The sequence below is a fragment of the Mycena indigotica genome, assembly GCF_014461135.1.
Source record: "Mycena indigotica strain 171206Taipei chromosome Unknown Mind.scaff0002, whole genome shotgun sequence".
In the NCBI taxonomy this organism is placed as follows: domain Eukaryota; kingdom Fungi; phylum Basidiomycota; class Agaricomycetes; order Agaricales; family Mycenaceae; genus Mycena; species Mycena indigotica.
Genome location: NW_023503001.1, coordinates 4,534,635 through 4,559,439, shown reverse-complemented (window position 1 = coordinate 4,559,439; position 24,805 = coordinate 4,534,635). Strand labels below are relative to the sequence as shown.

The 24,805-nt window shown below is 54.4% G+C and overlaps 10 protein-coding genes across 10 annotated transcripts; 5 read left to right on the top strand and 5 right to left on the bottom strand.

Moving 5' to 3' along the window:
* Positions 1-318: 318 nt before the first annotated feature.
* Positions 319-1,717, top strand: MIND_00250600 (Diacylglycerol pyrophosphate phosphatase 1 Short-DGPP phosphatase; the record flags this gene model as incomplete). The annotated part of the gene is made up of 8 exons (XM_037359386.1): positions 319-386; positions 437-457; positions 515-551; positions 599-664; positions 710-815; positions 864-935; positions 986-1,209; positions 1,259-1,717. The coding sequence occupies 8 exons, from the start codon at positions 319-321 to the stop codon at positions 1,715-1,717; spliced, it is 1,053 nt and encodes a 350-aa protein (XP_037224481.1).
* Positions 1,718-1,824: 107 nt separating this feature from the next.
* Positions 1,825-3,917, top strand: MIND_00250500 (uncharacterized protein; the record flags this gene model as incomplete). Its single annotated transcript, XM_037359385.1, has 12 exons — positions 1,825-1,955; positions 2,008-2,041; positions 2,097-2,229; positions 2,279-2,379; positions 2,431-2,447; positions 2,494-2,619; positions 2,663-2,756; positions 2,806-3,207; positions 3,257-3,277; positions 3,323-3,685; positions 3,739-3,859; positions 3,910-3,917. The coding sequence occupies exons 1-12, from the start codon at positions 1,837-1,839 to the stop codon at positions 3,915-3,917; spliced, it is 1,539 nt and encodes a 512-aa protein (XP_037224480.1). The 5' UTR covers positions 1,825-1,836.
* An 83-nt stretch (positions 3,918-4,000) lies between these two features.
* On the bottom strand, positions 4,001-5,457 carry MIND_00250400 (uncharacterized protein; the record flags this gene model as incomplete). The annotated part of the gene is made up of 12 exons (XM_037359384.1): positions 4,001-4,087; positions 4,136-4,173; positions 4,224-4,294; positions 4,341-4,473; positions 4,526-4,584; positions 4,633-4,706; positions 4,759-4,812; positions 4,860-4,925; positions 4,972-5,005; positions 5,053-5,254; positions 5,306-5,371; positions 5,421-5,457. The coding sequence occupies 12 exons, from the start codon at positions 5,455-5,457 to the stop codon at positions 4,001-4,003; spliced, it is 921 nt and encodes a 306-aa protein (XP_037224479.1).
* A 977-nt stretch (positions 5,458-6,434) lies between these two features.
* MIND_00250300 (Phosphoric monoester hydrolase) lies at positions 6,435-7,143 on the top strand (the record flags this gene model as incomplete). Its single annotated transcript, XM_037359383.1, has 3 exons — positions 6,435-6,593; positions 6,650-6,799; positions 6,847-7,143. 3 exons carry the CDS (start codon positions 6,435-6,437, stop codon positions 7,141-7,143), a joined length of 606 nt encoding a protein of 201 aa, XP_037224478.1.
* Positions 7,144-7,228: 85 nt separating this feature from the next.
* On the bottom strand, positions 7,229-8,440 carry MIND_00250200 (uncharacterized protein; the record flags this gene model as incomplete). The annotated part of the gene is made up of 5 exons (XM_037359382.1): positions 7,229-7,273; positions 7,321-7,818; positions 7,869-8,005; positions 8,059-8,328; positions 8,386-8,440. The coding sequence occupies 5 exons, from the start codon at positions 8,438-8,440 to the stop codon at positions 7,229-7,231; spliced, it is 1,005 nt and encodes a 334-aa protein (XP_037224477.1).
* A 1,998-nt stretch (positions 8,441-10,438) lies between these two features.
* Positions 10,439-12,120, top strand: MIND_00250100 (Uracil-regulated protein 1; the record flags this gene model as incomplete). Its single annotated transcript, XM_037359381.1, has 3 exons — positions 10,439-10,938; positions 10,982-11,368; positions 11,415-12,120. The coding sequence occupies 3 exons, from the start codon at positions 10,439-10,441 to the stop codon at positions 12,118-12,120; spliced, it is 1,593 nt and encodes a 530-aa protein (XP_037224476.1).
* A 102-nt stretch (positions 12,121-12,222) lies between these two features.
* Positions 12,223-17,447, bottom strand: MIND_00250000 (uncharacterized protein; the record flags this gene model as incomplete). Its single annotated transcript, XM_037359380.1, has 9 exons — positions 12,223-13,607; positions 13,652-13,719; positions 13,764-13,870; positions 13,919-15,168; positions 15,213-15,280; positions 15,330-15,618; positions 15,840-16,947; positions 16,995-17,132; positions 17,181-17,447. The coding sequence occupies 9 exons, from the start codon at positions 17,445-17,447 to the stop codon at positions 12,223-12,225; spliced, it is 4,680 nt and encodes a 1,559-aa protein (XP_037224475.1).
* Positions 17,448-17,835: 388 nt separating this feature from the next.
* Positions 17,836-20,468, bottom strand: MIND_00249900 (uncharacterized protein; the record flags this gene model as incomplete). The annotated part of the gene is made up of 6 exons (XM_037359379.1): positions 17,836-18,822; positions 18,870-19,758; positions 19,812-19,923; positions 19,976-20,036; positions 20,094-20,224; positions 20,273-20,468. 6 exons carry the CDS (start codon positions 20,466-20,468, stop codon positions 17,836-17,838), a joined length of 2,376 nt encoding a protein of 791 aa, XP_037224474.1.
* A 259-nt stretch (positions 20,469-20,727) lies between these two features.
* On the top strand, positions 20,728-22,744 carry MIND_00249800 (uncharacterized protein; the record flags this gene model as incomplete). The annotated part of the gene is made up of 9 exons (XM_037359378.1): positions 20,728-20,846; positions 20,893-21,198; positions 21,245-21,373; positions 21,425-21,518; positions 21,565-21,813; positions 21,862-21,924; positions 21,974-22,037; positions 22,088-22,416; positions 22,466-22,744. 9 exons carry the CDS (start codon positions 20,728-20,730, stop codon positions 22,742-22,744), a joined length of 1,632 nt encoding a protein of 543 aa, XP_037224473.1.
* A 1,099-nt stretch (positions 22,745-23,843) lies between these two features.
* On the bottom strand, positions 23,844-24,744 carry MIND_00249700 (uncharacterized protein; the record flags this gene model as incomplete). Its single annotated transcript, XM_037359377.1, has 3 exons — positions 23,844-23,854; positions 23,904-23,999; positions 24,048-24,744. 3 exons carry the CDS (start codon positions 24,742-24,744, stop codon positions 23,844-23,846), a joined length of 804 nt encoding a protein of 267 aa, XP_037224472.1.
* Positions 24,745-24,805: the final 61 nt, after the last annotated feature.

The window sequence follows — 24,805 nt, the reverse complement described above, 5'->3', positions numbered from 1 at the left end:
GAGTATCAAGATGGAGTGTTGACAGATGCAATGATACCGAGTTGTTCAATTGTGCTGCTAATAATAATGGAGATTTAACTTTTAGTTCAAGCCAAATATCCAGATGGACCTGACTCTATCTACAGGGTTAGCGACAACTTGAAACTGCAAGCTTACATAGGATCTTATAGACGAACGTGTTTTCGGCACGTGCCGCTCCAGCCGCTTTGCCTCCGACCAAGTTGATCTCGAAGCAGTGCCATGACGGCTTTTTACACACCCACACAACGACGACCTTGACGACTTTCACGGCTTTTCAATCCCAACAATAGACCCCAGATGCTGGTCCGGCCTAATGTCCTTCCTGCTCGCGCCCTCCGCGTAATTCAAAGTTATGGCGTAGACTGGTGCGCGTCGCTTCCCTGTTGTTGCTGTGGGCTTGAGTTGAGGATGGTAGGGTACTTGCAGTTTCCATCGCGTAAGTGCCTGCCTTTCCGGGTGTGTGTCGTCTCGTATAACTTACCACTTGGTCTAGATTATTTGCCCTTTTCTTCCTGGATCGATTTCAACATGTCAGTACGCGTTGATCCATCCAATCTCTACTCACTTGAGCTTTTAGATTCCCGATTTCGACCTTACAGACACTTCAATCCAACACAGTTTCGTTGCGAAGGAGGTCTTCTCTGTGTGTGCTGTTTGCGAGGATTTTCTTATAATTAATCATAGACAGAATATGGCCCTCCTCTACATTGTCATCTCCTGCTACGTTCTGCTCGTCACTAGCAACTTGATCCTCAGCAGGAATATGTGGGACTTGCACCATGCTCTCCTGGGTTGTGCGTGTGCGATGCTGCCTTCTATTTGTTGTGCTCATACCAACTTAGTGACCGTTGCTTTCGCGGTCACCGGGACTACTGTGCAAATTGTGAAGATAACAGTAGGACGTCCGCGGCCAGGTGAGTGCTTATATATCTCCAGCTTTCCGTTGGCGTTAAACGCATTGCAGATTTTATTGCTCGCTGTAATCCGTTCTCAAACGCAACCAACAGTCATCTATTCGGTCTCGCAAATGTCACTGGCGTGTGCCAAACTGCAGTCACCGACCCGCTCATCAAGGACGGGATGCGCAGTTTCTTCAGTGGACACTCATGTCTGTCGTCGGCTGGTCTCAGCTATAACAGTCTGTATTTGGCCGGGAAATTGCAGCTGTTCAACCAGAGAGGTTTTACGGTCCGTGGCCATCTCGTTTGTGAGCTTGGATGATACTGATTCCAGACAGTTCAAACACTGGCTTGTTTTTTCTCCCCTGATGCTTTCCATCTGGGTTTGCATTACTCGCATAACAGACCATCGGCACCACTTCGAGGACGTGACTCTAGGCTTTTTCTTCGGTCTACTTCCGGCGTATATCTTTTATCGACAGTTCTACCCCCCGTTGGAAGACCCAAACTCGAATCTTCCCTACCCACCACGACTTCCACCGAGTGGTCGTCGAACATGGACACGAAATGCAGGCTTTTTCGCACCACCAGGTACTGACGATGAGCCAATTCCGTTACTTCCCACCAGCAGACGGCCCAACATACCCACACCGACATCAAACCTTGGGAGCGTCGAAACCGAATTGGCTGCGAGTGGACTAATGACTACCCCATTTGACCCAGCCATTCGATCGGACATAAGCCACACGCCGTCGCCTCCCTTATCTACCCAGCCGACATATACCGTACCTCAGTAGCGTAGTCTCTTCTGCTTGTATCCATAGCATAAAATACATTCGTCGCCTCGTGAAGATAACGTGGTTTGCTGATGACATTAATCAGATAGCCCATCTTGGGCTGTCTCTTGCTTCACGCCATGACCACGTCTATACCCCCGGAGACTGAGCCCCTTCTGCTCGATACACAAGGGGAAGAGAACCAACCTCTGTTCCCCCGACAAGAGCCCGAACGACGATGGAAGGCAAATCCGTACTGGTAAGCGCTTGAGAGCCATACCTTCGGGCCGTTGAAAAAAATCCTGGTGCAGGGTTATTCCCATCGTTCTAGTGGTTAACATTGCTGTGAATCCGCGTCTCTTGTCCCTCCACCGCACTCTCAAAGGCCTTTTTCTGCTAGCGCGGAATGACACTGTCGCCGCGAATTAATGTCTTTACTGACATTGCCTGTCGCGCTGTCGAGGCTGCCAACCTCGTAGCGCAAGACTGCGAGGCCCCTGCTGTCGCCGCTCGTGCATCCAAGGTCCAAGCATGTACTTTTAGCTCTCTTGGTTCATCTATCATAACCTGACGCGCTTTCAGCCGTGCTAACAATCATGAATGTCTTGAGCTCAGCATCAACGGGGCTATGGTCGCAGTACGGAGATGTCAAAGGCCGCAAGATTGTGTTCTGCGTCTCCATCGTGCGTTGACAGCTCCGTCTCACTGTGTGCTACTTACACTCGGGCTGTTAGTGTGGTTTTGTGGCCATGTACGTCTTTGAAGCACCACAGCGCGCATGCTACCATGACTACTAGGGAGTTTATCTTCCTTCTCGTCTCCAAGACCTCGTTCACAGCCCGAGAAGACGTTTTCATTTTGATTGGGCCGGTTTTGGAGGGATTTGCTGGGGGTTTGAGCGTGTTCAACGGGGTGGTGCATGCGTAAGTGTCTCAAGTCAAATCAATTGGATATTAAAACTCGCAGGTATGTTTCTGACTGCTCTCCCGACGGTTCTCGCTCCAGGATATTCTCTCTCCTCCAAGGTGGAGTGTTCTGCGGCCTTGCGATTGGTCCCTGGGTAAACTATCGTCACTGAACACGCGTTTTTGGCGTTGAAACGAGCCCAGATTGCCGGTGTTCTATTGTCCTACACGTCTTTGGGCGTCTACTCCATGTTCAGCATCAGCATCATATTGCAACTGGTGTTGCTCGCGTATATCATCTTGGTTCTGCCGGAGTCTCTACGGAAGAAAGAGTCGCTCGAGCTGCGGAGCCCCCACGACACTACTCTGGTTCAAGTGCCTTCCCCGAACAAGGGAATTCGCTCTTACTTGCGCCGCTTCATGGTCGCTCTTATTTCGCCCATCACGATTTTCCGTCCTCGGAAAGTCGAAGTGGGCACAACATCGAAATTCGACTACAACGTCACCCTCATGGGACTGGCGATGTTCCTCTACATCACGTCCACCGCGGTCTATCCGCTGAAATACCTCTACGGTCGCCGCACTTTTACTTGGGATCCTAAACAAGTGAGTTCTTCTTCAACCAACATTGCTCCTACTGATAGATCCACTTCAGCTCGGCTACTATATGTCTTTGGTCAGTGCTTGAGCCCAAATAATCACTCGAGTCAAATATTCCCAGCTCTGGATATGCCGCGCAACAAACCTCTTCTTCGTCCTCCCTGTTATTGTACGCTACTTCAAGCCCAAGACTCCGATCACGGGTGCTTCGACGCCAGACGAAATCGCCTCTGAGCTTAACTTCGATAAGCGCCTCGCGCAAGGGTCGCTTGTTGTTGACGCGCTCGCGGACATGTTCGTCGCCGTCTCGTCCTCGGAACTAGCGTTTGTTGCTTTCAGCTGTTTGTCAGCGTTCACTTCGGGTGGCAACCCCGCTCTGCACTCGCTCGGCGCAGTCTGCCTCCACGCATTAGGCTACAGCGAGGAGACTGGGAGGCTATTTGGCGCCATTGGTGTGCTCAACGCCATCTCGCATAGTATCTCGGTTCGTTACCTTTCTCCTTCTTGAGTCCGGGATCTGATGACATTTCTCGATAGCCGGGACTGTTCGCTTTCACCTACAGCTCGACTGTGGAGACGCACCCGAAGACGATATTCGTGCTTGCGTCTGGAATGCTGTGCACATCGGTGTTTCTGCTCAGCTTCATTCGGGCCAGAGGTGCGGTTGACTTGCATGCCTTTTTTCAAATATGATTTGATCCTTTTTAGGATGGTAGAGATAGATAGTTTGGCTGTATATATTGTACAAGAGTCTAATCTGATGCCAGTACTACTTCTCAGTGTCCAGGACAGTGTACTATTAAACTGTTGCACTGTTGCCTGCTTTGGCTGTTGGCTTATCCTCAGCTATAGATGGTCTCCAGAACATCAATGCCTTGAAGGTATCCTAGAAATATTGAGCTGTTCAGGATGGAATCAATAGCAAGAGATTCACCTTTTGAGTTCCGAAAATAAAGCCAGCAAAACAGGGTACTATGAGAAGAATAGATCAGGTTAGTCTATATGCATAGCATTATATTCACTTATAGCTGCTGCAAGATGTGTTTTTCCTTCATCCACAGTTGACTGAGGAAGAAATGATAGGGCAGTTAACCTGATATAGGATTAGAATATCTTGAAAAAGTGAAAACATTGCATACCCAAGACCAACTATGCTCATGATAGTGAAGATGCAAAGGCGGATAATCAGAGGTAAAGATATGCCACTCTGGGAATTTGGGTGGAATTTCCGAAAAGCAACCCAGTTTCGAGACAGTAGGATTGCAATCCTCACTATAGCATAACAAAAGATGAGCAAATATAGACCCAACAGAAAGTTAATCACCTTCCAAAAATATCATAATCAGTACTGTTATTAGTGCAATTACGGCACTGATTGTTGCTCTTAGGCCTTGATGAGAATCAAGGCTCTGACATATAAAAAGCACATACTGGACAGCATTGGTAAAATGACAGTAAAATCCTGTGGTATCTCTTGCAACAAATGATTGATGTGAGAGTCCAATCTAGAGAGTATGCATATAACTTTTTTAAACTGCATGAGTTAGAAGGACTTACACTAAGGGCAACAATAAATCTAAGGGCCCAAGCTATATAGGGATAGACTTGAATCTAAAGCCATGTCATCTAAATTAATGGAGTTTATTTAGACCACTTACCATTGTTGTATGCCTTTTACTTGTCGGTGTGCCATTTCTGAGCACAAAAGAGAGGGTGAGGTACATCTGCTCTGCATAAATAATTAGATGCCACATAAAAATAATCACAAACATATAGGATCAATGAGAGTGTTGCAGAGGAGATGCTAAATGATCATGAGCAACGGTCATCTCTCACCAAACTGAGAATCACAGGACGGGGCCAGAATAGATTAAGGCTGCCTGTACTAGACAGACGGAGAAGGCCGGCTCTGGGCCGACTTGGCCGCCAGCGAGCATGAAGTAGGAAAGGCAGTAGAACAGCCAGGACAGCATGAAGGAGTACCAGACCCGTGTTCGGTGCACCCCAGGAGACATCCATGCGACGATAATGGTGATCAGCACGACCATGAATCCTTGAACAATACCGTCTTAGTGTGATTCGGAGCTGGAAACATTGAGCATACCGAAGATCTGCAGGAAGTTGAATACTGCCAGGAGTCGCAGGCTGGTCTTCTCCTCGGCCAGTGTGTCTGGGACCGTATTTGTCAGCGTGGAGCGCCGGTGCATGGTGAGACTCGCCTCCGGGAAACATTTGCGACATGCCGCTGTTGTCCATGACCGTTCAGAAGACCTTGCGCGGCAAGAGGAAGGGCGGGGGGAGAAAAGGAACGGGGGAATCCAGAGCCCCATGGCAGGCGAACAGCGGTAATATAGTCGACGCGCACCGTGGCGAAGTCAGTCTATTTACGGCTCAAGCGCTCAGGGAGTCAGGGGGCCTGATATCGATTGGGAGCTGTTGTTGTTGTCCGTTGCGCGGGGTTTCGCAAGTTGAAACGATGACAAGGCCCGCTCTGACGCAACGGAGGATACCATCAGAGGCTTTCAAGCCAGCGGACTTGTTTCATTCTGCAACAGAAACGGTAAACCCGTCGTCGCGGCGATGGCGTAACACAGACTCGTCTGACTGCACTGCCACTTACTGGAGCAGTAATCTTGGCTTTCCACCACCATGACTGCACTTTCGTCTTCAACGCGAACCCAACGACTGCAAGCTTTGCCACGACAGTCTGAATGCCGAACCACCACGCGACTTTTGTCGCCTCCGCAATCCGCGCGGGCCACGACCCACCAATCTTCTTCTTCTTCTGCTCCTACCACTCGTGCAGGCCGTCCTCTCTGCCTCGAACTTCAACACCCGCTTCGTGTCTGAAACCCCAGGCGATATTTCGACCGTCAATCCTTTGACCGAATTTCGAGTCTACAACTAATGTCTCGCAACTTTCTTCTTCGGCTTTCTCTGTTGCGTTTCTTCTGTCCATGGCATACTTGGAATAATCTTGTATTGCATCAATAACAACTTCCCCGGCTTGCAATCTATGCTAATGTTACTTGATTCTTCGTCAGTTGTAACTTGTCCTCCATTGACAGTTGCCCTCAATACCAGCGTTCAAGTTGCAGCTATACATCCTTATGTAACTTACGGATTTACCAGTAGCAAGGCGTGGATACGCCACACGGCGCCCTGTTCCTGACGAGTCGAAATTTTGGGTCGATGAGTTGTAGTTTTTAAATTCAACCGATTTTTCTTCTATGATGCATGCGCCGCGGCCAACAGCACGTGCCTCTTATCTCCTTCCTCCTGCCTCGATGTCGAGCGCGTTCTTCTACGGTACGCTGATGCACCCGCGGATCCTGACACGCGTGATCGGGTCCGCGGGCGCGCACCTCCGGATCGCGCCCGCCGTCCTCCTCGTCCGTGACCACCCACCCCAGTTGCTGATGTAATATAATCTGCTCATCTACATTAGGGCTACACGCGACACAAGGTGCGGTACGCGGACTACCCCGGGATCATACCCAACACCGACGATGACGACGAGACGTGTTCGGTGCGGGGCACGCTCGTCACGGGGCTCACCCCGCGCGATGTGCAGTTTCTGGACACCTTCGAGGGCAGCGTGCGCTATAATGCTCTTTCCGATAGAAAAAGGTTAACCCTACCCAGGAATACAAGCGCCAGAAGGTGGCCGTCCACGTGCTCGCCGCCGCCGTCGCTTTGTCAGACTACACCATGCCCGCCGCCGCGCCGGCCCCGCTGCCCGCCCGGGCCGCGCTCCCGGCGCCCGGCGAGGCGGAGACGTATGTGTACATCGACCGTGGCGGGCTGCTCCCGGATGTATGGGACTTTGCCGAGTTTGTGGCGGAGAACGCGTGGAAGTGGTACGACAGCCACCCCGACGAGGACGACGGAATCGCAGAGGTCGAGCGCCGCAGGGCAGCAGGGACAACGGCTGTCATATAAATCATGATAGCAAGGTATAATGCACAAAATGGTTCAATTGGATGTAGTGAATGTAGGGTGATGTGTAAAAGAAGAGAAAAAAAAACTACACTCCCTGCGGTGTCGGCTGCTGATGGATCGGGATGTGGTCCTGAAATGTTATCAATTATTCGATTTCTCGACGAGAATAAACTTCACCGTCTTCTGCTTCTTGAGCGGACGCGGGCGGGCCCCTGCTATCCCCGCCTTTGATGCCCCGATCGTCGTAGGCGCTTGCTGCTGTGGCACCCCCCCTCCCATTACCGCCGGCAACCCATGGCCATTCACACTCGCCAGCACATCCGGCTCGCGCTCGCGCTTGACGCCCCGCTCGGCGGTCACGGGATGTGCGCTGAGGGGGTGCGGCGTCGTCGGGGTCGCGCCGGTCCGCATCGGGGTCCCCACACGGCCCGCAGCGGTGGTGACCGGGGGCAGCGCCGGTCTTGGGGCCGTCCGCGGGGTGCCGACGGTCGGTCGCGGGGTCCCTGCAGAGACCGCGGGCCGCGGCGTGCCCACTGCTGTCGGGAGTGGCGAGCCCGTGACGATGTTGGCGGCGATCTGCTGCTGGTGGGCCTTGGCCAGCCGCTTCAGCTCCTTCCGGCGCTTCCGGTCCTCCCGCGCCTGCGCCGACTCGAGTATCAGGGTATTCGGGTTCCACTTTGATGAGTCAGTAAAAAAGAATAAATTTCTTTGTTTTGGCCACGCACGCCTTTGAGGCCCTCGAGGCTGACGGCGAACGCCTCACGCTGGGTGCGGAGGTCGAACGGGACGATCTTGATGTGCTGCTTGGGCGGGACGAGCATGATGCCACCCAAATAGTCGTCCTTCTTCATCGAGTGTTTCCCTGTTTTGTCCCTTGTCAGCCCTAGTAAACCCGCTAACAGCACCACCACACACCGGGGACGCCCTTGATGAGGTGCTTGTAGCTGTTTTTCTTCTTCTTCTCGCCCTTCGGCTGCCCGTCGTCGTCGTCGCCGTCCTGCTCGCCGGGCGTCTGCGGCGCGGGGCTCGCCTGCTCACGTGCCTTGCCCTTGCCGTTGTCGGGTGGGGGAGGCTGGGCCTGGGCGTCGTCGTCGTCCCGTACGTACTTGTCGTAGGCGGGCAGCAGCTGGAAACGCGTGAGGAGATCGTCGGTGCTGGCGAGGCGGGGCGGGGGGTGCGGCGGGCCTGTCATGTGCGATGTCAGCCACGGGGGTTATGTCATGCATGGGCTACTCGACGGACGGGGCGGGAGGAGGAACAGCGTCGAGGGCCCGGCCGTCGCGTTCGTCATCAGCATGGACGTAGAAGGCAACCCTTATGTGGGGGCTGTCACAATCACACCTCGCGCGGCCACCAAGAAATGGGCTCCGCTCGGCACGGGGGATTTGGTGGGCGGCTGGCGGTAGGCGGTCGGCGCTGGGTGTGGCTGGTGTGCCCCCTGCGGTCGTGCCTGGGGTCAGATGCAGGCACGCGGATGACTCAGCGGGCAGTGCAGCGGGTATATAAGCCCAGGCCCAAAGCCTGGGAGCCTCGGACTCCTGATCCCCTTCGGCTAGGTACCCACCCACCCTGCTGCCCTCCTCTCTCTTGCTGACTCACCCCCCCAGTATGCCGTCGCCGCTCGTCGTCGAGCATCTTTGAGGGCTGGCGCGTGCCACGCCCTCTCGTCGCCGCCCACACTCGGTCGTGGGCGGCATCGCGGGCCATCGGCGCTATTAGCCCGATGGCCAATCGTGGGAGCGTCTTTTTGGCGCTCCCGATGTTGGGACTGACGCCCGTTGGCGTCGTCCCTCGACCGCCCGCCGGACGTCTCCGGCGGGCGGGTGACGGTGCACGTGCCCTAATGGCCCGTGCGCCAGTGGTTGCGCTGCGTTTCGCAGCGCTACTCGCCCTCCGCGTGGTATCGATGCCGCGCGGAGCTCTATAGCGGAAATTCCGCTTTTCGCGGAATTTCCGCTGGTCCCTCGCTCGACCACAGTGATGTCGTCCAGCGAGGGGGAATTGTGAGTTTCTTTGCTCTCTGTCTTACATCGTGCTGACGTGGCCACAGCCCATCTCCCTGTTTGTCGGGCTCCGACAAGCATTGAGGTGGAGCAGACAAATCAATTACCCCAGGTCATCCCCCCCATTCTCCCGCCCTCGTACATAGACAAGCAGTATGTAACCGTGGAGATACAATAAATTTTTTGCGCGCGCAAACCACGTGGATGAGTCAGCGGGCAGGGGGTATATGATGCCGTGGGAGTGAACGCGTTAGCGGCGCATTATGCCTCGCTTTCGTACATACCCCTTCGCGCGACTACAGGAATGGCGTCCAGCGAGGGGAATATGTGAGTTGTTCTCTCTATCGTGTTGTGCCGTGCTGACTGTGCCCAGCCCATCTCCCTGTTTGTCGGTCTCCGATCAGCTCGGCGGTGGAGCCAAAAATCAATTGCCCCAGGTCATCCCCCCGCTCTCCCGCCGTCGTACGTAGCCAAGCAGTGTGTAGCCGTGGAGATAGAATGAATTTTTTGTGCGGGAAGATGATGAGTGAGAGGGTATATAAGCCCCAGCGCAAGGCATGAGAGCCTTGGACTCCGGATCCCCTTCGGCTAGGTATACTTATCTCCCCCTGCTAATTGGACGCCCTGCTTAGACGCCGTCGTCGCTCCCAGTGAGCATCGATGTTCCAGGCCGGTGCACCGGCCCTCTCACATATCCGTCACACTGGGCCTCACCGTGGACGGCATTTATTAACACATTAGCAAGTTGGATTGGCGTGTCTGCACCGACCTGATCAGTCGTCGCCGACCCACCCCAGACGATACAGTAGCCGTTGACCGTGACGGACTGACGCTTCGCTGCGTCGTCCTATATAAATTCACAGGCGTATCTGGTCGCTTTGCGGAGCGGCTGACTGCGCCTCTATAAATTCAAACCCCCTACCGATGCAGGGGAGTATCGTGATGTTGTGGCGCGTATGCCTGGCATACGCTGTCGTTAGTACTAGTAGCTGCTTCGCTCGACCCCAGTAATGTCGTCCAGCGGAGAACCCATGTGAGTTGTTTTCTCTCGTTCTCTTATCGAATGCCGACGTAGCCACAACAGCAGACAAAATCAATTACCCCAGGTCATCCCGCCACCCACTCTCCCGCCCTCGTACGTAGCCAAGCAGTATGTACCCGTGGAGATACAATAAACCTCTTTGTCAACCCCAGAGTGATGGATGATCAGTGCTGACTAATACCCGAAATGAAATGAGGGGTGAAACCAACGCGGCCTGCACGAGGCGAACGGAGCTCACTCTCTTACTACGATGTCGTCCGATGCGCTCCTCGTCAAGATTGCTGCACAGCTCGATGCCCTCCAGATCCAGCAGCAGACGATGCAGGCCCAGCTGGACACGCTGACGTCACCGCCCCCGCCACGCTCGCCGCCATCCACCACCAAGCCAATACCGATCCCTTCCTCCCGCCAGACCCCAGTGCCACCAGAACTGGGCACCTCCCCGCCTCTAGTAGGCACTCCCCCGCACCACACGCTCAGCGGCGTGACCACGAAGGAAAAGGAGCGCGAGCACGTGCTCTACCCCGGCCGCGTCGTGCTCTCCAGCTACCCCAACCAGCCCGCGATCACGCCCCACGCCCTTCACTGGGGCGCACCGGACCCCGCGGCCCGCGGTCCCGTCGTCTGCTCCCGCCTCCCCGCCAGCATAAAGGCGCGCAATGCCATCGGGGCACATAGCGGGAGTTACTCGATTTACCGCTCGCTGTCGATTGCGCTGGGGAGTCTGTCGCCGACGCACAAGCCTGATTTGTGCGTGTTTACTATTTTATTTAATTTTCTAATTTGCTTGTAGCACAATGACTGAGCCACCAGTCGATATACCGCCCAACAAGGCGTGGGGCTCCGAGGGCGGGTGGACGATCGGGAGCACGCCCCCGACCGGCGGGTTCGGCCCGATCGTCAGCATGGACCCGTGGGGCCATCTGGTCCCGAGTGTCTTTGCAGACGCGTTGGCAAGCGGGCTCGATGTCCGCCCCAGCATCGCGGTCACGCGAGCACACATCAAGATGAGCGAGCTGGACGACGCGGTCCGGAGGGGCGAGCTGAAGGTCGACGGCAAGATTGTGCTGGCGAGTGCCCCTGTGCCCGGGCTGGAGAATCCAGGCGTGGAGGTCACGGTGAGCAAGGCGGCGGTCGAGCCGGTGTGGCATTTGCCGGGGGTTGCAGAGCGGTTTGGGATGTGAGTGGTCGAAAACTGTTCTTTTTATGACTAATTAACTCTCCAGCTCGGAACTTTTGCTTCGCCGCGCGCTGTTTGAAGAGACGGGCGGGTCGTACCCCGAGCTGATCACGCGTCCCGACATCAAGGTGTTTTTGCCGCCGATTGGGGGTCTGACGGTGTACATTTTCGGGAACCCGGCGTTCATGTCGGACGAGTCGAAAGAGCTCACTCTCCGTGTCCACGACGAGTGCAACGGGTCAGACGTGTTTGGGTCGGACATCTGCACGTGCAAGCCGTACCTGACGTACGCGATTGAGGAGTGCATCCGGGGGGCGCAGCGCGGGGGGGTCGGGGTCGTTGTCTACTTCCGGAAAGAGGGCCGGGCGTTGGGCGAGGTGACGAAATACCTGGTGTACAACCTCCGGAAGCGCGGGGGGGACTCGGCCGACAAGTACTTCAAGTCGACGGAGCTCATCGCGGGCGTGAAGGACATGCGCTTCCAGGCGCTGATGCCCGACGTGCTGCACTGGCTCGGCATCAAAAAGGTCGATCACATGGTCAGCATGAGCAACATGAAGTACGACGCCATCGTCAAGAGCGGGATCCCTATTCTCCGCAGGTATGACATCCCCGAGCATCTCATCCCGCCAGACTCGCGTGTCGAGATTGACGCCAAAATCGCCTCGGGCTATTTCTCCAGTGGCGCGCAGATTACAGAGGCGGATTTGGTCAAGACCGTCGGTAGGGCGTGGGAGGAAACGGAGCATTAGTACCACCCTGTCCTCTGTTAGATCCATATATTCCTCGTTGTCCTCCTTTCACAGAACGATTCGCTAGTACTAGTACAGTAACCTTGGCCACTACTATACAAATCATCCAACCCAGTCCATCGCATCCATGTCCTCCTCTGTTAGCTCCCGGTCCATATATTCTTCATTGTCATCATCCTCCATCGGCGCCTCAATTACCTCCTCCACCACAGCCAATTCCTCCACATCCGATTCCTCCCGCTTGCGCTTTCTTGACTCGGCGTCCTCGATCACCCAGTCCTTGCACACCTTATTCGCCTTGTGCGACGCAGCAAGCTTGACCTCGTGCTTGCTCATCTTTCCCGCATACCAGCTCTCTGCCCGGGTCTCCGGCTTCGGCTCGCCGTCAATCGTGACCACACAGCTGATCCGGTCGTCCGTCTGCACATACTCGCAGTCCACTTTGGCATGGCGCGCGCTTGCCCATTCATGCAGACGTGACACGGGGTGTAACACGTCCACATCGTCCGCGACGACGCGCTCCAACACCTGCATCAGGCCCAGGCGGCGCAATAGCTGCTCGACCACCCCGAGATCCCCGGCAGAGTCGATGAAGACGGCCCCGATGACGCTCTCGACGAGGTCGCTGAGGAACTTGGGCGCCTGCAGCAAGAACAGCGGCGCCCACGGGAACACGGGGTCTGCAGTCAAGCCGGCCTCGATCTCGGCCCGCGCGGCATCACACCGGGCCGCGGTGGCCGCCTGCTCGCTGAGCACGTGATCGCTTGAGTGCAGCATGCACTGGTACAGATACACCGTGCGCTGCTCTTCTTCGGCGAAAAACTCACGTGCGCGGTGCGGCGTGTTCTTGTCTGGCTGCGGGATCACGCTCGGCGCAAGCTGGGTGGCTGTGCGGAGACAGATGTAGGCGAGGGTGTGCGCGTTCACGATGGTGGACTTGCGCCGCATGATCTGGCCCGGCTGGTACTTTCTGTGTGACCGATAGAGGAAGTCTGTGACGATCATGTCGAGCACTGCGTCCCCGCAAAACTCGAGTCGCTCATATGACATTGCCCGCGTCTCCGACTGGTAGCTGCAGTGTGTCAGCGCCTCCACTAGCAGCGGCTTCTTCCGGAACGTATATCCCAGCATCCGCTCCACACAGTCCAGTTGGCTGGGTAGTTCTTCCAGTGGCTCGACGCGTGCAAACATTGCGTCAACTCGTTCAGGAAGAGGCGCCCATGTGATGTTCAGGCCGAAGAACTCCCCGCATCTGACGGCCAAATCGAAGCTGCCGTGGAGATATGCCGCCCCGATCAGCGCTTCCACCACATCTGCGAGTACTTTGGTTGAGAGCTCCTGGTTGTTGGCATTGCTCTTTTTCTTCTTCTTTTTCTTCTTGTCGTCCTCTTGAAGCTTCTCCTCAACTGGCGGCGGGGGCGGCGGTGCCTCAGGCTGCACTTCCGCCCTCATGTACCGCGGCTTCCACTTCTTGCCCAGTAGCCGGTCTACGATGTTATTAGCTGGATTTTCCTGCTACACGACAACTTACCCCGGATGATAAACCGATACATTTCATGCCCGATATTGGCCTTCGCGAGCCTCGCATTCGAGACCGTGCTGCCAACAATCAGATAAGACAACGACGACCACAAATTGCTCACTGTCCCATCTTCTTGGTGAGGTACCCCTCGTGCCAGAGCGGGAATTGGCCCAGCAGCTGGAGCGAGACCATGTACTTGAGCACCGTATCGCCCAATGTCTCCAACCGCTGCAAAAAGAAAAGTTAGCCCAAACAATCAAACCAAGGTGACATTACCTCATAGTCAGACAACTCCCCCGCGACAGGTGCACACAGTGCCGTGGTCAACAACTCCCGCGGTATATCGACCAACTCCGTCCCAGCCAGCATCGTGCGCTGCATCGTGCCAATTGTCGCTGCAATGCCAAGAGCGCGCAGCACCGACGGCAGCAACGTCGCATACTCAACATCCGCGGCCGAGCACATCACAATCTGTGTCCTTTCTGGCAGCAGATTCACAGTCTTGACTACCGAATCAGTCACCGCCTCGGCTGGCAGCGGTACAAGGAAGTTGGTGCGTGGTGGGAGTGGCTGTGCAACGAGAAGCGGGTACTCGATGTCCAGTTCATCGTCCTTGTAGAATGCGCGAATTTCTGCCTCTTCTTCATCTGTCAACTCCTTTTTCCGCCACCGGACAAACCGGAACGGCGAGCCGAACTGGTACATCTTGCGCATCAGGGTGATGTCCTTGGCGTAAGAGTACTTTTCCGCAAAAGCAGACGCGTTGCACAGCAGCGGATGTCCGCCGTATGTGTTTTGCTGCTGCCACTCCACATGCCACGCCCGCCGGTCCACCCAAACATCATCACCGTCGACTGGCAAAAAGAGGTAGCAAAAATCGACATCATCCCACACCATGCGCGACCCGTTCAGGGTCCAGAATACTCGTCGCGTGTATTCCCGCGCCTTTGCCAGTGTGGCAGCGTCCACCGGCGCGTCTAGCGGGCACCACGTGACCGCGTGCTGGCCCTCTTTTCGATGAAGAATCGGCGCATCCGGGCCGGCGAGCGCCACAGGCGGTGTCTGCGTGTACATGTACAACGCAGGGAGCCCCGTGATGGTGAGCTTCGACGCAAACCACTCCGGTTCGTCTGCCGTATCCGTCTCGCCAGCCCACGGGTTGATCTGAACAGACACGGTCGCGGTCCCGTGCCGCTTCTCGACATCCTTTAGCAGCTCCTTGACCTCCTCATCAAGATGCGGCTCGACTACGCTTGTGAGCGGGAGCAAGTGCTGATTCAGCAGGCCCTTCTCATAGAGTGCTTTATATGCCACAAACGCAACGTGTCGGCACGCCGACGCCTTGCTCGGGTACACCCTCTCCGTCTCGAAGGACCGGAGTTCCGGCCCGAGGATCCGCGGGAGCGTGACCTTCGCACCCCACGGCCCTTTGTACTGAATCGCGGTGCGCCGATCCGCGAGTGCGTGCCAGCCCTCCGGGTGCTCCGGTGGATCCAGCTCATAGATGGGTTGGTAGTCATTTTGGTCTTTAAAAAGTTAAAATCGATAATTCAACACAAGGGAAACTTACTCCAATGAGGAATCAGTGCACAGAACTGGTTCAGATGAGGGATGGCTGAACTGAGCGTAAGCAGTGCCCTGTACAAGACGTAAGCAAGATTTCTCCAACAGAGAAAAAAGGCCACACCCCGTGCTCTCGACCCTGAACACGAGTTCACGGTCCTCTAACGAATACTCGTCATCGTCGTCCTCCAGCGCTGGCTGCATCTGCCTTGAAGGGTCCGAATACTGCGCAATCATTTCCGCCTCCATCTTCTCCCATTTTCTGAGTGCTTCTTGCTGGTCTTGGTCCCGCGCAACGAGAAGCGTGAATGTACTCTTCTGCCGGCGCGCGCGACCCCGGCTCTGCATCCAGCTTGCCATATTGGGCGCGGGGTCCCACCGGATCACACTTCCGCACGCTTGGATGTCGATTCCTGCAAGTATTCAGATCAAATCAGAATTATCACGACATGACACTGGGGACACTGCTCGCAGCAGTTTGCAACTTGGCGTATGGCAGTCGAATGGCGGTTGAGTGGAGTTGCTTGGTTAAGCAAACAATATTTTCTTTGTTTCAACTGCCATTGGCCCTGCCATCAGAATTGACAAACTGCTGCGAGCATTGTCCCTGGTGTTATTATAGGTGAGCACGGACCTTCCTCTGCAACCGCAGTCGATATAATCAGATTCTTCTCCCCCGTCTTGAAATTCTGGAGAGTCGATGCGTGTGTCTTGAGTAGCGCCTTGGTCAGGTCAAACGCTGCCGACTTGTACCCCGTGTCCGTCGTCCCGACAAGCTCGCCAACTTTAACAATGTCTTTAGTGTCTGGGTGGTGAGCCAGCACCTCCGCCAACGCCAGCACAGCCTCGCGGCGTTGAACAAACACGAGTGCATTCCACGTCTGCCCGTCCGCTTCTGTCTGCTCTTTTTCCCGTTTGATTGCCTTCACCAGCGCTGCCACCTTGTCCGAGCAGTCTCCTACGATGTCCTCGCCGTAGTACGATGGCTCAATCGCACATATTCGGTTGAGTACCTCCAGCATGTACGCCTTCTCCAGGTTCGGCAGGTCGGTGAGTACGAGCTGATACTTGCCCGTGTCGAGCGCGGCACGTGCCCGCGTGACCGTGTGGTAGATCAGCCAATCGGCCGCCCACGGGCCGATGTCGCTGCACAGCGCCTCCGCGGTGCCCAATACGCTTCGCAGCTGTGTCTGGATATACGTGTCCTTCTTCGCAATCACGCGCGACAGCCGCTGGTCGATGCGCTGCCATTTGTTCGAGCGATAGGTGGTTTTCTCGAGGTCTCGTCGCAGTTTTTTCACGTATGGATCGTCGTCGATGTCGAGAGCTTTGAAAACATTTTGGAATGAATCCAGGTTAGTCGAGAACGGGGACTCGTCGGGGTCATACATCACGTGGATGAACACGGGCTTGTGGACATGTTGGTCTAGCTCGGCGCGCTCCCGAAGGGGGGCGCGAATCTTGCTGTCTAGGTTATTTTCGATCATCTTGAATGACTTTTCGACATCCCCGCCATATATCGGCGACGCAGTCAGGCCCAGAATGGCGGGGCGCACGTTCTCGCGGGTGGCCAGTGTGATGTGGAGGAGGTCCGGGTCCCGGGCCGGACAGGTGAAGTAGAATTCGCGCATTATGCGGTTGTACGGGTGGTCTTTACCGGTGTGATGCGCCTCGTCAAAGACGATGAGCGACAGGTCACGTCCCATGCTGACATAACTGTGTCTGAGGGCGTCTAGCAGCACCTAGTGATGCTTAGGGAGGCTAACAACGACAAAGAGAGATAACACACCTGGGGAGTGGATACGACGATCCTGTTGGTGGACAGCACGCGGGTCCATAGATTCGCGTCTTTCCAGTGTTCTGGCTCATTTGCACCAGAAATGAGCCCTACAGAAACGGGCAGCGCCGTCTGAATAACCTCCTTTTGCTGCAAGCATGATTACTTTCACAGCCAATTGACTGTTGATTGACCCACCTGATGACATAGCGACACTGTAGGCGCCAGAAACCATGCGACCTTCATGGGCTCGCGGTCGACTGCCGCTTTCATCCTAAGGACAGCAATGTGTGTCTTGCCCGACCCAGTCGGCATCGCGATAATGGTGTTCCCCTTGAGGCTTTCATCCAACAACTCTTGCTGGTAGCCCCGTGTCGTTATTGTGCGATCTTCAAAGAGCCCGACAAGGCGCCCATCGCCAGCGCTATCGGGCGTCGTTGGCTCAGAACTCGAGTCAGACTGCATTGTGGGAAGTGGCAAGAAGGGAGCTCGAGGCAGCGCTAATGGTCACACCTTCAGCGTCTAAAGGCTAACGGGACTCGAAATAGCACGACAAAGAGGTTGTGTTGACGTTCATGTGTGGGCCGGTGCAAGATGCATACGCTCGGCAAAAGGGGTCACACCACGAGTCAGTGACCAACGCGTCCACGAAATCGGTCCTAGAACTTGTCCAGATTTGGTTCCAAGCTCAATTCAGAATTGTTATGCCCGAAATCCTCACTGAAAAAATCCACCTTAAAGTTGACCTCTATTCCTCTTTCATGCCCCACTATGTGTCCATCATGGTCATAAAATTCGTCAAAACAAAAAGTACAGCCGATAAGTACGATAGTCATATTAGTAGATACACTCGTCACCGCCGTCCCGCCCCCACCAAGCTCGTCACACTCCGATTGCCCACTGCCCCCGCATCATAACTGCGCCTACCACCCATTCGGCCCTCCTCGTCCACAATATGCAACGCAGTCGCGCTCCCATTCACACCCCGCCTCCCCGCGTCCAACGAGTACATCTTGGGGCTCTTCTTGTCCAGCGAAAAGGCGTTGCTCACCGCCGGCATGCTCAGCCGTCTGATCCAGCCCTTCGGCTTCTCGGTCCGAAGCGTGAACGGCTTTTCCGGCGGTCGCAAGTCGTGAGGCGACGGTGCTCGGTTGGAAGGCGACTTGTAGTGTTGGACCGAGCATGCCTCGCAGCCACAAGAGATCGCGTGGGGTGTGCCGTCAACCGATGAGTTGGACGAGCGAGAGGAAGGCGTGGGTTGCGCTTGAGGCGGTACCAAATGGGTGGTGCTATAAGAATGGGAATGCGTATTCCCAACATAAGATGGCTGTTGTGACCGCGTTTCAAGCTGCGACTGTGGCCGCGGCAAGGGCGAAGTCCGGAAAGACGTCTTTCGCTCCCGTGGCCGCAACTGGGGCTTGCTATCCTCTCCCCTCAAGTTACGCAAATTCGCCCGCTCTGCCTCTAACTCTTGGGCCCGCAAACTAATCTCGCGCTCCCGCTCTTGTAGCATCTTTTCCTTCTCCAAAAACTCAAGTTCAGCGACCTCATCCAATGCTTGTTGATTGCGCTGAGTGTCATCAGGTAGCCTGGAACTAGACGGAGTCGGAAGAGGTCGTCCGAATCCCGCAGAATTGCTCCGTTCACCCAAGCCTATTCCAGGATAACGGTCTGGCGATGCAGGTTGTTGTTGAGGACTGCGTGTTTGCACTGGAGACGACCGTTGCGGAGAAGTCGGGGCCGAGTCAGGCTGATATCGCGATGCAAGGTCGCTGACGCTGAGTGGTAAACGCGGGATTGGCATATCTTTAGGCGGGGGAGGAGAAGAGACGACACCCGGCTATATAAATATTAGTCAAAAAATAACTCGGAACGGGAACCACGCACTGTTGCAGAGTATCTGTTTCTCATCGCAGCCACAACGCTGCCGTTGCTCCCGCCAGTATCGCTTCGCTGGACGCCAGATTTGGCCTGAACCCATTCGGGTGTTTCCGTAATTTGCTTCGGGCTTGGATCGGCCACATAATCGCCTCTGGGGAAGGAGTTTGGCGTTGAATACCCGTTAGTAGGCGGTTGATAAGAGTCCGCTGTCTGTGAACGAATTGGAATCGGGCGTTTGATTTCAAGCGGTTCATGGGGTGAAGAGGTCTCAGCCGGTGAGCGATTGGGTGTCGGGCTTCTCGACAACGGTTCCTCTGCTTGCCGTTCAGGTTCGAGCAAAGTAGATTCGGGCTGAGACGACGGGAAGTTGACATTTGAGTTGGAGTTGGAGACCGAAGATGACGAAGATCCTTGTTGAGATAGTTGCTGACGTGACGGGATGGGGAAATGGGATGGGGGCAGCGGGAAAGCAGAGAGTGATCGCACTGAGCCCGAGTTTGGGTCAACAAGCGGGCGTGGCGGCTCGAAGGATGAAGGTGGTGGCAGTTGATTCCTTGGAGGCCTAGGGGAGGAAAGCGGAGTAAGGGCCGTTGTCTGCTCTCGTTCATAACTGGGAGGCTCGATATTCCGGAGAGTATTGGGCAACTCCTCCCCACGAGTTTCTGGCTCGGTAGGCGGTGATTCCACGTCAGGGTCAACTAAAGATGGTGGGACCGCGCCTGTCCATCCGCCTTCACATAATGCACGCCATTCTCCCAAGGGCCCGATAGCCGGCGAGAATCGCCGAACGCCCTCACAAGTTCGCAGCCATTCTGCATCCGCAATGCGAGAAAGACAAGCAGCAACACTATATGTGGTGGCTACATGTCGCTGCGTTACTTGGAGAGAATGGTTGCTGTCATCTAAGTTAGGACAATGGAGTTCAGTTCAAAAAAGATGGCCACGCACTACTTCTCCTGTGAAATCTCAGGCCCCAGAGTGCTTATAAGATTGATATAGCGAGCATGTTCTTCAGCTGAGTCGCGAGGATTCTTCTTGGACTTCTTCTCATATAGTTGACCTGCAAGAATGAATGGCTCGTTTAGCTCTCAGGGATACGACTGTGCCCTTACCGGCTTGCTTTATCTTTGCATTCGCGTTGCTGATTCGATCGTCATGGGCCTTTTCCTCTTTCTGCCCAGGATAGGATGGTCAGGTGTGAGCGGGATAACGAAAGGTACTGGGACGCACAGCTAGCTTCTTGAACCACTTCTTAACCTCTCCGCTGATCACGTCGTACTCTTTGTCCGCAATTTTCGCAAATTTGGAGTCGATGTCGGACAATGCCTCGAAGATAGTTGCGCTTGCGTTCATGGCATTGGCTGGCCGGACTTTAGAGATAGTATAGACTCTGGGCAATAAAAACTCACCAGCAATCTCCCCGTTAACCTTTATTCCGGAAGCCTCTCGCAGCGCTTTAGCCAGCTTCTTCTGTAGGAGCACGACAGCGCCGGCTGCTTCACAATAGTCGTTGAGGACATTGAGAAGGGTTTCCAGGGAGCGGCAGCCTTTATGGACGTCGACACGCTCGGCCAGAAACGGTGCCTGGCTCTGAGGCAAAGCCATGGCCAGACCGAGAGAGGGGGATGGTTCGACAAGTCAAGAAGAGAGGTGTGTCCGAATTCGACGTCTGACGTAAGTACCGATTAGATTCACCTCGTCCGCAGTTCTTCCAGTGCAACCAAGTTCGAAAGCTGTCACGAGCGGAATCCACAGAATTTCCGTCTACCTTACGAAAGGACAAAGCAAAGGTTCCGCATCTCCACCAGTTAGCAGTGGACTTGATTGACTGTGACTGGTTATCCGGACCTTGCTCTTGGCCGCCATGGCGATAGACGGGGAGACCTCACCCCTTCTCTCTGGAGCACGGACCCCTTCTTTCACTGCCCGCTCGGATGATAGTTTATACTATGGCTCTCGGGATCCCAGAGCCAATTTTGCGTGGTGAGTAGTCTATTCTCGACGCGCGACTGTCCGTCATCCTCTGTAGGCTCATTCCCACCGCCATAATGGGCTCTCTGGCTCACGAACTTACGAACATTTCCCGTTTGGTGTTTTTCCGACAATACTTTTGCCAGGAAATCGGATTTCCTGAAGCGCCAGACCCTAGTTTATTGGCATACACTCCGTCCCCATCCACCCTCCACTGCAGTAATCCTCAATTCCCTGTCAACATCGCAGCGATGGTTCTCACGTGCACTTTCTCAACCATCTCAACCGGCTGGTGGACCGGACAGAGTGATGTTAGTGGCAGGAGATATTCTCTGACGATACCTATGTTGGGCTCCATCATCTCGTCAGTGAATCCAGCCTTCTTCTGCATGTCATTCAGCTTTGCCTAGAAACCTGCTCTTTGCTGTCCTCGCCGGAAGTCAGAGAGTGGACGGCCTAGCTCAAGTCATCGCATTTGTTGGATTGTTGGTCGAGGGCATGCTGGGAGGATCTGCCACTTTCAGAGCCAGTCTTAACGCGTCAGTCTATTCTTACAACTGAAATGCTTGTCGATCTGACTTCCTTTTTAGATATGTAGCGGACGTCGCGCCTGCTGGATCGTGGTCTACATCGTTTAGCATTCTTCAAGGTGTTTTCCTTGTCTGTACATTGCTCGGTAGCTCGGTATGTTGTCCGTCGCTTGTCAACAACGCTCTTCATACGATTTCAGATTGGGTTAGGACTTGATTTCTTCAAGCCGTTCCTCTCCTTTGCAGTTGGTGCTGGGGTTGCTGTCATCAATCTGATCTATATCATCATATTCCTGCCTGAGTCGCTACCAGAAGAGTTTGAACTCGATCGGCCATCCAAACTCAAACTCGGCGATTTCAGGAAGTCTGTCTCGTTCCTCATCACCTCGTTGAGTGGCCACCGGATAGCACTACTTAGCATCGCATTTTTCACGTATTCTATGACCTCGGTATGTGGGCAGTAATTTGGGTCTCCCTGTTGCTTAAGTTGTCATCAGAGTATAGAGTCACTCCACCTTTCATTTGCCTTGTCTCCCGATAGTACTGCAACGCCAATTCCGGTCAGTATATCTCGTTTTGTCCCGCTCATGTTGACGCTCGTTATTCAAGGCTGGTTACTTCATCACAATTTCCACCATGACTAGATTAACTGCATTCTTTCTCATTATACCTGGTGAGTGTCATTGCGTAGTGCACACTTGTGTTCACCATCTACCCCCTCAGGCATTATCTATCTCCTCCAGCGACGCACGCCCCTCAGCCTCGCGATTTCCACCAAGCAATACATTCTTTCCGCGATCAATATTGACGGCCTGGCCTTGCGTTTATTGCTCCTTGCAGACCTCATGACACAAGTCTTCATCCTCTTTATCCCTGCTAGTCATACCACCCTCTTCTTCCTCCTTGCCCTGTTTGCACCTCTGACAGGCGGTCTGAAGCCTACCTTCCAAGCGTTAATCGCTACATCTGCCGAGCTGCGAAGCAGCCCCAAACGCAGAGGCACTCTCTTCGGAGCTCTCAGTGTCTTGGGAATGATTGGGGAGACTCTTTCGGTACGGCCAACGCACAAATCCATTCTACGTTACCTGATCAAATTTTCAGCACATCATGTTCAAATCGACCTCCACTCTATGGCAAACCTTCCCCAAGGCCGGTTTCGTCGCCACTGCCACGCTCCTCACCCTTGTTGGCATCCTACTTTGGCCCGCTCTCATAGGCGGCCGCGCCATCGCCGACTCTCTACCTACAGATCGAGAACGCATTCGGATTGTCGTGTCTGAGGACTCTACGGGCCCAGCGCGCGACCCAGACTCGACTTTCTTCTCGCCTGTCTACCGACGGCATGGGACTGTTGAAGGCTCTACGGAGGCTCTGAATTAACTGTACTTATGACCATATGCATTTATTTATATGTACCATACCCACCCATTGTATGTCTCCATTGCCAACGAGTTGACGTTAAACAGACCAACAACCCAAAGGAGCAAGGAGATAAGAGGCACGTGCCGTTCGCCGAAATTGAGTTTGCTTGGTATCACACAGTAAACGAAAGAAAAATCGGTTCAAAGATACAAACAAGCTATCTTGAGCTCACATCGACCCAAAGTCTTGACCCGTCCGCGCACCTCGCCCAATACACTCGAGGAAAACTCTTAGCGCCCCAGACCTCACTAGCACCAGGCAGAAGAAACTGCGCCGGTGCCAACAAGCCCTAGTGCGCCAGAGTATTACCGTCCCGACTAGGTCATAGCGAAAAACGCGTAGGTAACAGGGAGCTGTTTGTTTGCGCAATGGCCCAGCCTAACTACAAACCACTCTTCCATCCACGACCTGCTACTGGCAGGTCGGGAAGTTCGGTTGTCCCCGCCGGACTGGCCATTGCTCTCCCATAGGATGACCGGCTGCAACGCTGGCATTGAGGGGATGCGGACAGGCAAGTTTGGGCAATAGAGGACAAGTTACAACTGACGAAGAATCAGATAACGCTCGAAAATTTTCACGGTGACGCACCGATCAAACCACAACAGTCGAGATTCGTATTGCAAGCTGGTACTCCTCGCACCATAACGATGAGAGCGTTATCGTTCCTTGAACAGGGGATAGAAAATGAACTGAATCAGAAGGTCAGAACTTGTCCCGACCCAGGCTGAATTCAAGCAGTACGACGAATAGGACATTGTGTTGTCAAGGCTGATGAAACAATAGTCAGGAGGATACTGGTAGGACATTGAGGTGTACCAGGTACTTCGAATGGTGTGAAGCGGTCCAGAATGACGATTCAGTGCAGGACGGATACGACAAGTCAGTGATGGTGGGCAATACGGCAACGAAACCTCAGATCACAGAGCGGATGGTGGCAGTTGGAGAAGAAACGCAACTTGTTTGTGACCGTCACTTTCGACCTGAATAAATAATGTAACTGAAGACAGGGGTTCCGAGTCTCTAACAGGAATGAATACGGTTAAACCAAGACTCTCTCTTAAGGTAGGCCTGGTCAACATCATAAGTGCGTTATTATATCCAAGTGGAACAAACAAACCTCCACTGCTTGATTGCTGTTGCCGTAGTATCTTCGTCTTCGACTGTTTGGACTTGTTAGCGAGGCCTTTGGGCAGTTGTTTGCCGTTACTGATACCTACGTCTCTGGTATTAGTAGATATAACGAGGAGGGGAAATAGCATACGGGAGCGGGGCTCTCTGCGATATGGCGCGGAGTGCTTACGACTGGGTGCTAGTGCCTGGTCCTTTGTAACGGTTGCAGCGAGACGATTTGATCGCCGAAGAGTAGGTGCGACAGGAGCCGAAAAAGAAACGAGTTGCGGGCTAGCGTTTGCGTTCTCTTTGTCCGCATTCGTAGTCAAGTGTTGGGTGATAGTGTTGTGCAGAGTCGAAGGATTGATGGATAGAGCATGGCCAGTCACTTGTGAAGACGTTGTGCGCTTGTGTTTCAGACGTGGTGCGGGTGTTGGGGTTTCAGGTTGTGGCGGGAGTGGACGACCAAGACGAGGGGTAGGGGGAGAACAGAAAAACATCTGCCACGCCCCGGTCGGTGTTGCGGGAATGGAATGGTCCAAATCGTGGCGGGTTGGGGTGGGATGGGAATTATTTGACACGACAGGAGGGGCATGTGTTGCGAGCATTGGTGGTGGGCCGATTTCATCATCGCCAATCTCTTCGTCTGGGCCAGCGAGATACCAATCTATAGGCCACGTCAAAGGGTTGGTGCTGAAGTCGACTAGAGTCGCGCTCGGCGAGTTATGGTAGAGGTGTGATACAGGTGCGGCATATCTTGCGGTGTCGAGCGGTTGAGTTCGGCTCAAAGACGAGGAGAATGCACTGGATTCGTCGACGCTCCGAGAGGGTTGGGTCGACATTGTCATGGTGGCGAGAAAGAAGAGATGGGTTGAGATTTGGCTAGTGGCAGTGCGCGTGATTGCCTCT